Source organism: Eptatretus burgeri, chromosome 9 (genome assembly GCF_056783735.1).
Source record: "Eptatretus burgeri isolate ZD-2024b chromosome 9, Ebu_testis_v1, whole genome shotgun sequence".
NCBI classification, from domain to species: Eukaryota; Metazoa; Chordata; class Myxini; order Myxiniformes; family Myxinidae; genus Eptatretus; species Eptatretus burgeri.
Genome location: NC_140969.1, coordinates 89197179 through 89214111, shown reverse-complemented (window position 1 = coordinate 89214111; position 16933 = coordinate 89197179). Strand labels below are relative to the sequence as shown.

General features: G+C 46.1%; 1 protein-coding gene across 1 annotated transcript in view; it reads right to left on the bottom strand.

Annotated features, from left to right (window-relative positions):
• Positions 1-7438, bottom strand: part of LOC147020580 (NSFL1 cofactor p47-like) — a 50614-nt gene extending 43176 nt beyond the window's left edge. Inside the window, exon 1 of the mRNA XM_085896034.1 lies at positions 7281-7438. Within this exon, the coding sequence (XP_085752160.1) occupies positions 7281-7391 (111 nt within the window). The 5' untranslated portion in view covers positions 7392-7438. The remainder of the gene's footprint in view (positions 1-7280) is intronic.
• Between the last annotated feature and the right edge of the window lie 9495 nt (positions 7439-16933).

Genomic DNA, 16933 nt, shown 5'->3' with positions numbered 1-16933 from the left:
AAAGTCGGCAGGAGTACAAGGAGTGGCGTCGAAAAGCAAAAAGAGAGGTGGCAAAGGCCAAGGAAAAGGCATATGACGAGCTGTATGAGAAGCTGGATACAAAAGAAGGGGAAAAGGATTTATACCGATTGGCAAGACAGAGGGACCGAGCTGGGAAGGATGTGCTGCAGGTTCGGGTGATAAAGGACGCAAATGGGAATGTGCTGACGAGCGAGGAGAGTGTGTTGAGAAGGTGGATGGAGTACTTTGAGGAGCTGATGAATGAAGAAAATGAGAGAGAGAGAAGGTTGGAAGAGGTGGAGATAGTGAATCTGGAAGTGGGGTGGATCAGTAAGGATGAAGTGAGGACTGCTATGAAGAAGATGAAAAGTGGAAAGGCGGTTGGCCCAGATGGTATACTAGTGGAGGCATGGAAGTGCTTAGGAGAGATGGCAGTGGGGTTGTTAACCAGATTGTTTAATAAAGTCTTGGAAAGTGAGAGGATGCCGGAGGAGTGGAGATCAAGTGTACTGATTCCGATTTTCAAGAATAAGGGTGATGTGCAGAGCTGTGGAAATTACAGAGGGATAAAGTTGTTAAGCCACACCATGAAGTTGTGGGAAAGAGTAGTGGAAGCTCGGTTGAGAGGAGAGGTGACGATCTGTGAGCAGCAATATGGGTTTATGCCAGGAAAGAGCACCACTGATGCGATGTTTGCTTTGAGAATGTTGATGGAGAAGTACAGGGAAGGCCAGAAAGAGTTACATTGTGTGTTTGTGGATTTAGAGAAAGCTTATGATAGGGTGCCAACAGATGAGTTGTGGCATTGTATGAGGAAGTCGGGAGTGGTGGAGAAGTATGTGAGGATCGTGCAGGATATGTATGAGGACAGTGTGACAGCGGTGAGGTGTGCGGTAGGAATGACGGACCGGTTTAAGGTTAAAGTGGGATTGCACCAAGGATCGACTCTGAGCCCTTTCCTGTTTGCAATGGTGATGGACAGGTTGACGGACGAGATCAGACTAGAGTCTCCATGGACCATGATGTTCGCGGATGACATCATGATCTGTAGGGAGAGTAGGGAGCAGGCTGAATTGAGCCTTGAGAGGTGGAGGTACGCACTGGAGAGAAGGGGAATGTTAGTCAGTAGGAGTAAGACGGAGTATATGTGCGTAAATGAGAGGGAGGGTGGTGGTATGGTGCAGTTGCAAGGAGTTGAGGTGGGGAAGGTGGATTGGTTTAAATACTTGGGATCAACTGTCCAAAGTAACGGAGAGTGTGGGAGAGAAGTGAAAAAGAGAGTGCAGGCAGGATGGAGTGGGTGGAGAAGAGTTGCAGGAGTGATTTGTGACAGAAGGGTAGCTGCAAGAGTGAAGGGGAAAGTATATAAGACGGTAGTGAGACCAGCTATGTTGTATGGTTTGGAGGCGGTGGCGCTAACAAAAAGACAGGAAGCAGAGCTGGAGGTGGCAGAGTTAAAGATGCTGCGATTCTCGTTGGGAGTGACGAGGATGGATAGAATAAGAAATGAGTGTATTAGAGGGACAGCGCAGGTAGGACGGTTTGGAGACAAAGTGAGAGAGGCGAGATTGAGATGGTTTGGACATGTGCACAGGAGGGAAACGGAGTATATCGGGAGAAGGATGTTGAAGATGGAGCCGCCAGGCAGGAGGAGAAGAGGAAGGCCAAAGAAGAGGTTCATGGATGCGGTGAGGGCGGACATGCGGGTGGTTGGAGTGTCAATGGAAGATGTGGAGGATAGAGCAAAATGGAGACAGTTGGTCCGCTGTGGCGACCCCTAGCGGGAGCAAGCCGAAAGAGGAAGAAGAAGACATACACACACACACACACACACACACACACACACACACACACACACACACACACACACACACACACACACACGAGGCGTGTTCAAAAAGTATCCAACCTTAATTTTTCGTGCGTGGAGTGCGTAAATTAAGCTGGGGAGGCATGGTTTGGTGCACATATGTAGGCGATCCTAATCCGTATGCGTCAATATTTTCCCGCCTGCAGAAGCTGTCAGTCGCCGACAGACCGCCGATGAGTGAGGAAGTGTAAGTGAGCGCCGTCAGATTTTCTTTTTTGACAAAATGACGGAAAAACTTGAACAACGCTACTGCATCAAATTTTGTGTAAAGCTTGGCGATTCCCAAGTGGAAACGATCCGCAAGATTCAACAGGCCTTCGGGAACGAAGCAATGGGCACCACACAGATAAAAGAGTGGTACAACCGCTTCAAAGATGGTCGCACATCAGTGGAAAGTGAAGCACGTTCTGGTAGACCCTCAACATCCCAAAATGAGATAGTCATTGACCAATTGAGGACCCTGCTGATGCAGGATCATCGAATCACGATCAGAGAACTTGCAGACGAGGTGGGCGTCAGCATTGGATCCGTTCATTCCATTGTGACTGAGGATTTGGGCTTAAGGAGAATCTCAGCGAAGTTCGTGCCAAAGCTGCTAACGATCGAGCAGAAGCAACTCCGTTTGGAGATCGCACAGGACATGCTGGAGACTGAACAGCGATCCCAACTTCTTCAACACGGTGATCACTGGCGATGAGACCACAGTGATCCATCATTTTGTCATAAAACGAAAATCCGACGGTGCTCACTTTCACTTCCTCACTCATCGGCGGTCTGTCGGCGACTGACAGCTTCTGCAGGCGGGAAAATATTCACACATACGGATTAGGATCGCCTATATACGTGCACCAAACCACGCCTCCCTCGCTTCATTTGTTTACGCACGAAAAATTAAGGTTGGATACTTTTTGAACACACCTCGTATACACACACACACACACACACACACACACACACACACACACACACACCAAAACATTATGACCACCTGCCTTATACATATGCTGTTGGTCCTCCATGTGCCACCAAAACGGCGCCGACCCGCCGAGGCATGGACACGACAAGACCCCTGAAGGTGTCCTGTGGTATCTGGCACCAAAACATTAGCAGCAGATCCCTCAAGTCCTGTAAGTTGCGAGGTGGAGCCGCCGTGGATCAGACTTTTCGGTCCAGCACATCCCACAGATGCTCAATCGGATTGAGATCTGGAGAATTTGGAGGCCAGGGCAACACCGTGAACACTTCATCATGTTGCTTCACCCATTTTCGAATAATGTGCAGTGTGGCAGTGTGCATTATCCTCCTGAAAGAGGCCACTGCCTCCAGGGAATACCATTACCATGAAGGTCTGTACGTGGTCTGCAATGATGTTTAGGTAGGTGACACGTGTCAAATTGACGTCCACATGAATGGCAGGACCCAGGGTTTCCCAGCAGAACATTGCCCAGAGCATCACACTCCCTCCACTGGCTTGTCGTCTTCCCACAGAGCATCCTGGTACCATCACTCCCCCAGGTAAACGGCGCACACGTACACGGCCATCCACGTGATCTAAAAGAAAACGGGAGTCATCGGACCAGGCGACTTTCTTCCACTGCTCCAAGGTCCAGTTCTGACGCTCGCGTGCCATTTGTAGGCACTTTTGATGGTGGACAGGTGTCACCATGGGCAATCTGACCGGTCTGCGGCTATGCAGGCCCATACGCAGCAGGGTGCGATGCACTGTGGATTGTGACGCATTCCTACCGTGACCACCATTAAATTTTTCTGTGACTTGTGCCACAGTAGACCTTCTGTCGGTTCGGACCAGATGGGATAGCCGTCGTTGCCCTCGTGCATCGATGAGCTTTGGGCGCCCAACACCCTGTCGGCGGTTTGTGGTCTGTCCCTCCTCAGACCACTGTTGGTAGGTACTCACCACTGCTGACCGGAAGCACCCCACAAGCCTTGCCGTTTCAGAGATGCTCTGACCCAGTTGTCTGGCCATAACAATTTGGCCCTAGTCAAAGTCACTCAGGTCTTTACTCCTACCCATTTCTCCTGCATCCAACATATCAACTTCAAGAAGTGACTGTCCACTTGCTGCCTAATGCATCTCACCCCTTGACAGGTGACATTGTAACAAGATAACCAATGTTATTCACTTCACCTTTCAGTGGTCATAATGTTTTGGCTCATCAGTGCGTGTTTGTATATATATATATATATATATATATATATATATATATATATATATATATATATATATATATATATATATATATATATATATATATATATATATATAAATCACACACTGTGGGTGTCTGGGTTTACAGAAGGAAAGATTTTAAAAAGAACAAGTCTGAAGACGACGATGGTTCACGAGCGGTATTTGACGATGTAGATTGTTTCAGAAGTCAAGGATGAGACAATGTGATAATGTTTGTTCAAGTTATAAAAATGATCAACATGATGTGGTACGAGTGACAGGTTATTAGCTGCAAAATGTGGAAAACCCGGTTTCGTTCAACAACTTTAAAAATTTGACCTTTGCATAACCTTTAAAGGTCACAAAACAATGTTGTGGACATGAAAATAAGGAAACAGGATACGTGCTATAGCTTAATGGAGTTAGTTTGTCGAAGAAGGTCGAAAACCTGGTTCGATTCCCACAACTTTGAAAATTTGATCTTTATGACCTTTGGTGCAAAACTTCCTATGGAACATTCCAGGAACAATATAACGTAATATAGGCTATATGGCATTTCACACTCATCGGATTATCCATACTTTGATGAAATCAGTGTAAAAACAAAGTTGAAGGGGGCGCCACGGAGAAGGTGTTCGAGATCGAGAAAAATGGTTTCAAGACTTTAGGTGGGGAATGACCTCAAGATTATGCATAAAAAAAAATTGTCATCCTTGCTCTCAAAGTTTGGGCAGTCGTATGATTTGCATGTCAAAATTGTCAATTGGAAGGGGGCTCTGATTTCTGGATTGGTCCTCGGTCTCTACCGCTCCGGATATAAATACCGCCTGGGAATTCTTACACCTCTTTCACACACCGGTTTCTCATACCTCATCTGCAGTTATCGTATCCACCCATCCAAGGCTTCCTCCTATCCTGGCTTGCTAACTTCCTCCAACTCTCATAGCTCTCAATGGGATCCTTTCATATCCTCTCCCTGTCAAGCCTGGAGTACCCAAAAGCAGTATCTTGGGCACAGCCGTATTCCTAATCAATGACCTTTCTGGTTCTTTAGAAAAACCCTTCTCATTTATTCGCTGATGACTACAGTCTACACACTGCCATGGCATCACTAACCCTTCAGATAGGCAGGAAGCAACTTCTTGTTCTCTTCTCTTCTCTTCTCTTCTCTTCTCTGCAGACCTTGATAGAATCAAGGGCCAATCCAACAATTTAAATAACCCTTTCAAACCTGACAAAACTAACACTTTTACCCTGCCTCTGAAAAGATTGTTGAGTGAACCCTCCAATCGACTTGCGCAAAATATAAATAAACAAACCCAACCTCTTGAAGAACTGTCCCTCAAACCTTTGGGAGTTCAGCATCAGCCATGATCTCCTTGGGTAAACCACATTTCAACGTTGGCCTCGAAAGCCAGCTCAATGTGCACACATCATAAGATTTTACTCAGCAAATCCAAACTTTAATGAACCGACAAGGCCTTTATACACTGCTTGATGGAACTGCTGCTCACACCTTACACTCCTTGATGTCATGGAGAACAAGACCCTCAAAAATCATTGGAATCTCCAGCGATGAAGCAGAGTCGTTGGGCTTGTTACTCCAACAAAACAGCTCGGTCCATGTCCTCCATCACCTCCTTTGTGGCCTTACACACACCGCCCTTTCCTTGCTCTTCCAGGTTTTCTGCAGGGCACATTTGGTCTACCAATAACCGCTTCTGCTGAAACTCCCAAAATCCAGGCTCATTGCTCACCTCGATGCTTGAATCGAGCTTGTCCCCCCATGTGCACCGCCTCCTTCATTTGTGTCCCTCGACCGTACTGTTGGTCACCCCCCCTTCCCCTCCCTTCTTGCAGTTTCATGCTCCTTCTTCTTGTTCCTGTTTTAAAATTCCATCGAATGTTGCTTCCACCCATTTCCCCACCATCGATACATTCTCCTTTACTCCCTCTTCAATGAGCCTCAATTTCGTTTCAGACACCTACCACAGATAAATAATAATATATTAAATCCCTCCTCCACCCCCCACCCCCCCTCCCAAAAAAATGTATCCATCAGTATCCAATTAATACACCCCTGCATGTGTCCTCCAAATGAATAGGTAGAACACGTATAATGAACAAACACAATCATGTCGAAACAACACGGAAACATTGAAACCAAAATGTCCTTTTGCAATTGTACAATCTGTACATGTCCATTGTTGGATAGTTTCATGTATTCACTAAATACTCTCATGTGCTCTTAACTTGTCAGTCAAGTAATACCTCCAAACAGAGAAAGGTTAGCAGGGGTGGGGTGCACGGATGAGGTACCTCAAAACAGATGAATTGGGAGGAGGAGGGCATCAAGGTAGTACCTCCAAACAGAGAAAGGTTAGGGGGGGCATGGAGGTAGTACCTACATCCCAACAGAGAAAGGTTGAGGGGGGGGGGTGTGGAAGTAGTACCTACATCCAAACAGAGAAAGGTTAGAGGGGGCATGGAGGTAGTACCTACATCCCAACAGAGAAAGGTTGGGGGGCATGGAGGGAGTACCTCCAAACAGAGAAAGGTTGGGGGGCATGGAGGTAGTACCTACACCCCAACAGAGAAAGGGTGGGGGGCATGGAGGGAGTACCTACATCCAAACAGAGAAGGGTTGGGGGGCGTGGAGGTAGTACCTACATCCCAACAGAGAAAGGTTGGGGGTGTGGATGTAGTACCTCCAAACAGAGAAAGGTTGGGGGGGCGTGGATGTAGTACCTCCAAACAGAGAAGGATTGGGGGGCGTGGAGGTAGTACCTACATCCCAACAGAGAAAGGTTGGGGGGCGTGGATGTAGTACCTCCAAACAGAGAAAGGTTGGGGGGGGCGTGGATGTAGTACCTCCAAACAGAGAAAGGTTGGGGGGCGTGGATGTAGTACCTCCAAACAGAGAAAGGTTGGGGGGGGCGTGGATGTAGTACCTCCAAACAGGTGAAGAGGGGGGAGGGTACGGACATGGCCCAATTTCGGGAGATGATTGGGGGATAGAGGGGAGAGAGCGTTCGCACAGACCTTGGAGATCGTGGAGTACAAGAGGCCGCTTATCATGGTTGGTGTAATAAAGAAGGAACACCTCAACAGGGAAGAGGTGAGTGCCCCAAATCAGCAGATCAGTAAAGCGAGAGGTTCGGGAGACCATTTTCCATCCCCTCACCCCGTGTTACTCTAACACTGATTGGCGGTTCAAACCTGCAGGTCCCAACCCGAGGACTCGAGGAAAAACCGCGCCCGTTCAGCGTCTACTCCGGTGACAGCGACGAACTCGCTCAAAGCCTCCATACTCTCCACAGGCGTCGACATCTTTATTTCTTGTGTAACTGTTTCCGGCAGTCCGTGTTTTGTTTTCCGTGATTCTTACATCGATCATTGTGTGTATAATTGTGAATTTCCTCTTTCGCCTGGGCATCAGTACATCGTCAGCATGGATGGGTTGTAGAAAAAAAAAATTATTTTTTAATCCTTTGTTTATACACCGCTCCAGATGTAAAATCGTGCGAAAAAACACAAGTCGTGAAATTTAATATAAAACTAGTACGTGCCCGGACGTGCGTGGCTCTGCGTGCAAAAAAAAATAAATTAATAAATAAGAAGAATTGTAACGTCAATTGTGATGTCATAGCACCGTGTCCTGTCATTGGTTTGGTAAATAAATGGAGATAACTTGGGAACAACTTGTGTGATTAATATGAAACATTGAAAAGGCACATCCACAGGGCACCAGCAATATACCTGGCAAGTTTCAATTAGATCGGACCAGTGGTTGTCAAGAAACAGCGGTCACAGACAGACAGACAGAAAGACAGACAGACAGACAGACAGAAAGACAGACAGATGCAGAGATTGCTGGAATTATAGATAGACTAGTGCGGCCCATAGGTGCGTAAACGACGACTGGATTGGGGAATTTTCACCCCCTCTCTCGCCCCCTCCTCTCTACCCCTCTTTCATGCCAGTACCCTCTCTCGTGGGTGAGGCAGGCCCGTAGGTGCAGTTTCGTTCCTTCGCTCTCGTAAACGACGACTGGATTGGGGCATTTTTTCAATCAGATCGGACCAACCATATCATAAATGGCCATAACTTGGGAAACACCTGGGAAACACACTCAGGTCCCCAGCGTCAATTGTGACGTCATAGCAAACGAAGAAGAATTGTGACGCCCCTCTCTCGCCCCCTCTCTTGCCCCCCTCTCTCACCCCTCTTTCCCCCCTCCTCTCTCTCCCCTCCTCTCTCTGTAAATGTATTCACAAAAAGCAAATAAATAAATAAATAAATAAACATTAATTGTAACGTCAAATAAACTCCCCCTAGTCTCGCCCCTCCCCTCTCCTCCCTCCTCTCTCGCTCCTACTCTCACCCCCCTCTCCCGCCCCCTCAATCGTGATGTCAATCGTCACGAATTGTGACGTCAATCGTGCAAAAAATTTTTAAAATAAATAAATAAACATTAATTGTGACGCCATTCGTGACGTCATATCACCGTGTCTTGTCATTGGTTGACAGATAAATGGCCGTAACTTTGGAACCGCTTGTCCGATTAATATCAAACCTTGAAAAGGCACATACTCAGGTCCCCAGCGTCGATTGTGATGTCATACCAAACGAAGAAGAAGAAGAATTGTAACGTCAATCGTGCAAAAATAAATAAATAAACATTAATTGTGATGTCATTCGTGATGTCATAGCACCGTGTCTTGTCATTGGTCGACAGATAAATGCCCGTAACTTGGGAACCGCTTGTCCGATTGATATCAAACCTCGAAAAGGCACATCCGCGGGTCCCCGGCAATATTCCTGGCAAGTTCCAATCAGATCGGACCGGCGGTCGCCGAGAAACGGCGGTCGCAGACAGACACACACACACACACACACACACACACACACACACACACACACACACACACACACACACACACACACACACACACACACATTGCTGGAATTATAGATACATGAACTGCGTGTGGTACAGGACATATAAATAGGACAGATCAGACTATTTATATTCCTTTTTAATTTCACTTAATTAATTCCGCCCCCTCCCCCACACATAGTTTACGCCATTAATAGATGACGCGTTGCATTTGCTTGCGTCACAGGGGGGTATTGTGCATGGGTAATGGAGAGTGCTGGCTCTTTTGTGGAGAACAACCCGCGCGAGGACTCCATCTGCTGACGGTTCGAGGTAAGCCAAGTTGACGTCCATTTTCACGGAATCAAGGACTTCCCAGGATTGTGAGCTTCACTAAGTCTTCTCAGAGCCATGGAGTTACACAGTCCTCCAATCAATGGCGGTACGCCGTGATTTCATTACCTTCTCTTAGTGTTGAGCAGGTGAAGGTGTTTATAAAGGTGTCTACTCTACCCAGGTGTATGACTACATGTTGGCTGTCAGGACTCGCACCCTCACTCTCGCTACTCTCGCACTAGTCCGAGTGTTGGCCAGAAAAGCGTGCATTGGGGTCCGCACAATGTTTTTCTGCATTTTTATGATCACCAGACCATCTGAATGAATATTCCCATTGATGCCACTCTGGCACCCTTGAGCATTTTTGTAGGAATCCATCAATATGCAAATTAGCGGTGGCCATTGTCAAAATTACTATTTTTCTTAATATCTCCAAAAGTAAGCATCCAAATAGCCTGGTTGAGGTGTCTACACCCATGTTTTTAGGGTCACTGGTCATGATAAACCCACTTAAAATTTAATAACATTTAAATTTAGCTCATTAATATGCAAATTAGCAGTCGCCATTATCAAAATAATTTTCTTAATATCTCCAGAAGTAAGCATCCAAACAGCCTGGTTGAGGTGTCCAAACCCATGTTTTTAGGGTCACTGGTCATGATAAACCCACTTAAAATTTAATAACATTTAAATTTAGCTCATCAACATGCAAATTCGCAGTCGCCATTATCAAAATAACAACTTTCTTAATATCTCCAGAAGTAAGCATCCAAACAGCCTGGTTGAGGTGTCCAAACCCATGTTTTTAGGGTCACTGGTCATGATGAACCCACTTACAATTTGATAACATTTAAATTTAGCTCATTAATGTGCAAATTAGCATAACCCTACCCCCTGAATTTGTCCGCGCCGATCGGCGATTTGCAGTACAGTTATACAACAACAACAAAACTGTTTGAAAATAATATGCGCAGAGCCATTTATCCCCAGTACAGTTGTGAAGAAATGGCTGACCTCAGAAAATAAACAGCCTGAACTGTTTCTGATCAAGTAAGTTGAGGCTTGTAATGTAATGAAAGAAACATGGAGAACTGAGTTTTAAGTAAGAGTAATGTCTTCTGAGCACCAAGGGTGCCGGAGGCATTATGTTTCCGGGTTGTCCGTCCATATTTTCATTTACGCGATAACTCAGGAAGCAAATTGTAGAATTTAATCAAACTTGGTAAAAAGGTAAAGTAAGACAGGTCAATTAAGTAATTAGATTTTGGGCCAGATGTGGTATAGGTCAAGGGTCAAACTCTGAAATTTTACTGTTTACACCCTAACTCAAGAAATATTGGACAAAATTTCATCAAACTTGGTACAAAGGTAAAGTTAGACAGGGCAATTAACTGATTAGATTTTGGGCCAGATATGATAAAGGTCAAGGGTCAAATATGTCAATACTCAAGTGTTTGTGCGGGAGAGCGGAGGCATACCCGTCAACTGCGCGCAGTCAAATTACTCTAGTTTTTTTATTATTTAACATGATCTGTCTGAAAGCAAGTGTATTTTATTGATTTTTAAAAGTACACAGGGTGGAACCTGTTTCCTGAGAATTTTTTAAAATACGAACAAAGAAATTAAATGTTTACTGATGTTTATAATTACCTCTATTGTTACAGGTTGAGGCTCCATCACCATGGGAGACTGTTTCTTCAGTCCATGCGATGCAACTAAAGCTGGAAAACCTCTGGTAACAGTTGGTCCAGACAGAGTGCGAAGTATCATCTGGTCCAGCAAAGCAAGACAAGATGGTATGCATGAAGAGCTTGAACAGAGATTACAGGCAGGCAAATCTATCGAGCTCAAATGCCATAGAGACTGTGTGTCAACGTACACATCACGCTCACACATAGAAAGACAGTTGAAACAAATGAGTAATGTCTGTTTGGAAGATGCTTCAACAAGCAAAAGAAGCCGCCGTTCAAAGACGACAGTATTTGACTTTAAAGAACATTTCATTTTTTGCGGAGAAAAGTGCATCATGGACTTTGATAAGAAGAATTCTAATCGTTGGCGGTGAGTTCTCCTTTGTAGGACTGCAGATTGTGTTGATCGGACAACTTTCAAACAAACTATTCTCGATGTTATCGATTCCCGCCAGGATGAAGAAGGACATCAGGTCAAGATACAATGAATGGGCACAATTGGCGATCTTCATGCTGCTGATGCGAGATATCACGATGACTGCAGAAAGTCCTTCATGGCACCCCGTTCTGTTGCAGCAGCAGCACACAGTGGCAGAGAAACTCAGGACATTGAGCCAGCTGTCAGTTTTACCATCACATCGATGAAAAACGACATGTTGCGCATCTGGAATTCAGTAGAAGTCTACAATATGTACAAGGATCATGTAGGAAAGCTATACTCTCAACGAACCCTGTTATCCAAATTGTTGGATATACTTGGCTCTGAGCTTCTGGTTCTGTCTGGTGAAGGTGTCGCTAGTTTAATCTTGTTTCGCAGCAGAGCGTCTACTGTGATCAACTTAGTAGCATCAGATGAAGATGGCGCCATTGATGTTTCCATGGAACGAATTGCCAAGAAGGTTGCACAGGAATCTAAGCAGTTGTCGTCTGACCCCAGTTCCTGTCAGACTAGAATTAATATAGATATTGCTAATGAAGCAGTGAGTTCAACCCTTCAATTGCTACTCTCCAAAATATCAGCTAAACTGGACTGCACACTTCCAGGAGCTCTGATGGGAAACATCATAACGAATATGATCACCAATCGACCAACTACACTCCAAATAGCACTGGGAGTTCTAGTCAGTCGCAAAAGCCTCATCGAGCAGTTGTACAACTATCATGTGACCTGTTCCTATGATGAGTTTCAGCGTTTCAAGGGATCAGCAGCAAAGGCTGCAACCGTTCACTCCGGGATTAGGGGAACCGCCAATGCTGAATGTGACCTCGTTCAGGTTGTTGCTGACAACTTCGACACAAATATCTCATCCCAGAATGGACTCGTTTCAACACATTCTCTTGCAGTACGACTTACCATAAAAGATCAGGAGATATCTTACACATCTGAAGATGAAGCCATCATCAGACGATTGACTGTGATTAAATGAAGACACCTGTGACAGAAGACATTTCGGTTCAAAGGTGCAAGGGACCTGAGAAACCAACGATGCCAGTTGAAGAAGCCATACATGTGGTGTTACCTCTCCATGTATTGGCTCATCAAGCAATACAACTTCGGAGAGTTCAAGATATGGATTTCTCTTTTCTGAAGCAAATCACTTCTGATCAGAATACACCAGAGTTTAGTGGCTTTAATACGAAGCTCTGCAGAGAGCAAGGACGATCCATCCAACCTGCAACGAGGGCCATTTATACACCACTCGTACATATGGATCCAGCTGATCTGGACACGATGTTTACAGCAATGGAGGAGGGAAAATGCTTGACCGCAGAGTGTGGACAAACCGTAACCACCTTCACAAACGACCAACAGCTGTATCGAGTGGCCAGTTAATGTTAAATTGGTTTATCCTGAGCGATTTACCCAGTTCATACCAATGCTGGATGGCATGCACACCCTTATGAGTTTCATCGGTTGTGTGGGGAACTTGATGGCTGAAAGTGGGCTGGAAGACGTGATGAAATCTGCCTTTGGAGGTGTTGCTCATATGCTTGGTGGAAAAAAGTTTCCCCAAAACTTCAGGGCCCTGTGATTGGTGACTGAGGAGGTCCTTCGTTCCAGCGTGACTCAGGTAGAAAGTCATGAAGTCTTAATGGACACTCTTGAAACCAAAGCAACAAAGAGCATGACCACACAACTATGGGTACAGAACCTTGTGAAAACTGTATTCATAATGATGGCATTTGTTCATGCTGAGCGTGAAGGAGACTGGCCATTGCATCTTTGGGCTATGAAGGGGATGCTCCCCTACTTCTTCATGGCTGGACATCACAACTATGCTAGATATGGGCTCTACTACCTTCGATCGATGGAAAGGCTTCATGGAGACATTGTGGAAATGTTCTTAAAAGGAGATCACGTGATGCGGCACAAGAAGGGCTATGGAACGGCATATGGTCGGATATGTACATCGAGTCCACGTTCATGCGCTACCGTCATGGCATACATGGAATCGTTGGCATTACACTGAAGCCTTCTGCACTGAAGAAGTGGGCCTATAGTATGCACACATTTAGTCAGATAGTCCACGATCTTACAGATATGTCTGAGGGGCACATATTCACAGAGGTAACCATTCACAAGGAAGAGAAGCCATCACGCATACGATCTGATGCAGAAGACCGAGATAAGATAAGGAGAAAACTCCAGTCCTGTATCGACCCACTTGACCCAAACGAACATGCAGACAGAGTTGTCAACATTGTAACTGGCAGAATTGGACCGGAGAAGGTGAATGCGCCAAGGGCAGTTGACATTTGCCGAGCACAGATGCATTCGTATGAAGAAAGCTGGCCAGCAGGATTCAACGCTCCCTTATCTAAACAAGTCATAACTATGGCAGTGACACGGAAAGTCATGCGTGTGGGATCTACTGAGGTTTGTGATCTAAATCTCATCTACTCCAGGGTCATGGGACTCCAACAAAGTCGAAACGTCAAACTATGTGACGTCTTAGAGTACGAGCTTGCACCTGTGCCAACATCAATGCTCAATGAAAAGGGGGAGATGAGAATAGCAAAGACCAAGTCGACATTGAAGGAGAATTTCCAAGTGGAAATCTCAACAAGACTGGGTCCACAACCTGAAGTCACCATCTTAGATGGTTGTGCAATCCTCTGGGTTATTCATTGGCCAAACAGGGGAATTGTGCAAGACTTTGTTGACAACTTCACAAGCTACATCATGGCAAGGGTGGACAAATCAGATGTATATCTGGTATTTGACAGATATCATGATTTCAGCATCAAGAGTGGAACAAGATTAGCAAGAGCTGGGCAGCAAGCTATCAGGCGCCACAGGTTGAACTGCCAGACTCCACTGCCTCCACAGCTGGTGGTTCTGTCAGTAACTGAGAACAAAGTTCAGCTGATAGAACGGATTTGCCAGAATTTGATTGACGTTAATCAACAGAAAAAGCAGAGCCAACACAGGCTCGTCATTACAGGACAGGAGTCTACCCCAGGGGAAATACACCACGGAGCCCAAAGGTGTCACACTGATTTGAAGACGACGCATAAGGAGGCAGATGTCATCATGATTCAGAAAGTGGCTAAAGTTGCCGAAGATGGCGCAAAAGGCATCACAGTCATCTGTGATGATACTGATGTGTTCATCTTGCTTGTGTATCACTTCGCAGAACTTCATCTGCAATGCTGCGTAACAATGGAAGCAACATGTTCTGGCCGATCGGTGATCGACATTGGGGCCACTGCCAGAAAGCATGCCAGGATGATGCAAGACCTACGAGCTTTACATGCACTGACAGGTTGTGACACCATTGCCCAGATGTATGGTAGAGGTAAACTGACTGGCAACAAGACACTTGCAGCAGGCCATTCACTTCCAAAACTTGGGAATGTGGATTTATCTATTGACGATGTCATCGCCGAAGCCACTGTGTTCATGGCTGTTTGCTATGGTAGCAAGGAGAGAAACAACATGTCTGATGTTCGCAAAGAGGTGTGGTCTATGAAGATGGCGAAACCAAATGCCATCAAAGCACCAGACCTAAAGTCTCTGCCACCAACTACAGAGTCCTTTGAACAAAACGTGCGACGTGCTCATATCCAGACAGCAATATGGAAGTCAGCTGCTGAGCTGCAGCCACCACCTCTGGATCCCACTCAGTACGGATAGAAATGTGATGAGGCATCAAGATCATGACTTCCAATTATGTTGCCACCCAACGTCGCTCTTGCACCACCAGAGATCTTGGAGCTAATATGATATAGATGTTCCAGCTACACAGCTCAATGTGGATGTTCCAGCAAGCAATGCTACACAGCTCAATGCCACTGCACAGCAGCCAAGTTACCATGCACAGTTTTCTGTACGTGCCATGGAGATACTGGCTGCAGGAATGAGCGCACAAGACAGCTGCTGCATTTGCCCTTGATGATGACTCTGACACTGAATGAGACACCAAGCACTGAAGTTCCCTTCATAAGGTTTACAAACCTGTTATATGTATATATATATATATATATATATATATATATATATATATATATATATATATATATATATATATATATATATATATATATATATATATATATATATATATATATATATATATATATATATACACACATTTGATTTACACAGGACTGTCTTCTTTTGTACATGTTGTTAGCTGCTTTCATTGCATACTGTCGAATTGTTGAATCTATATGAATGATAAAGTGATCTATATTCACAAAAACTGAAGTGTTTTTTTTTCTATCTATATGTCTATATTTACATTTTCAATAATGGCGACTGCTAATTTCCAATAATGGCGACCCTCCCCTCATGCTGCCTTCCCCTCCCTCACGCTGCCTTCCCCTTCCTCACGCTGCTTTCCCATCCCATCACGCTGCCTTCCCCTCCCCTCACGCTGCCTTCCCTTTTCCTCACGCTGTCTTCCCCTCCCCTCACACTGCTTTACCCTCCCGCCACGCTAAGTTCTCCTCCCCTCACGCTGCTTTCCCATGCCCTCACACTGCTTTCTCATCCCATCACGCTGCCTTCCCGTCCCCTCACGCTGCTTTACCCTCCCGCCACGCTAACTTCCCCTCCCCTCTCGCTGCTTGCCCACCCCCTCACGCTGCTTTCCCATCCCATCACGCTGCCCTCCACTCCCCTCACGCTGCTTTACCCTCCCGCCACGCTAACTTCCCCTCCCCTCACGCTGCTTTCCCATCCCCTCACGCTGCTTTCTCATCCCATCACGCTGCCTTCCCTTTCCCTCACGCTGCCTTCCCCTCCCCTCACACTGCCTTACCCTCCCGCCACGCTAACTTCCCTCCCCTCACGCTGCTTTCCCATCCCATCACGCTGCCTTCCCTTTCCCTCACACTGCTTTCCTCTCCCCTCACGCTGCTTTCCCATCCCCTCACGTTGCCTTCCCCTCCACTCATACTGCCTTCCTAACCTCCATCCCCCATACTTCACAAGTCACACCACCAAACGCAAGTCCAGAACCCCTTCCCCTCGTGCTTCCCTCCTCCCAAACCCCTTCCCCCCTTCCTGCCCACCTCTCTCCTCCATCCTCCTCGCTACCACCACCTCCCCCTCCCGGAGTGTATCGCGACGTTTTGTGAGGCGTCGTTCGCCCCATCCCCCCTTCCTTACCCCCACCCCTCCTCTGTCCATTCCCTCACTCCTCTCTTCATCCCCTCACTCCTCTTTCCACCCCTCACTCTTCTCTCCATCCCTCTTTCTACTCCACCCCTTGATATTCCTGTCAGTGAAGCGATGGGTTGTATTTTCTCGTTGATAATGAATGCGCAATAGTCTCATCGGTTTGATGGTTGATGGTGTGCCCGGAGATGAGAAATCACTAAATTGTGTCGATGCATGTCAATATTGTGGACTAAACATGTGAGAGAGTTCATAATAATGTGGCATTCAAAGTCGTTTATGGTGCAAACAAAAGGCAACGTCCGTTTCGCTCGTGAAGAATTCACCGCATCACATAAAA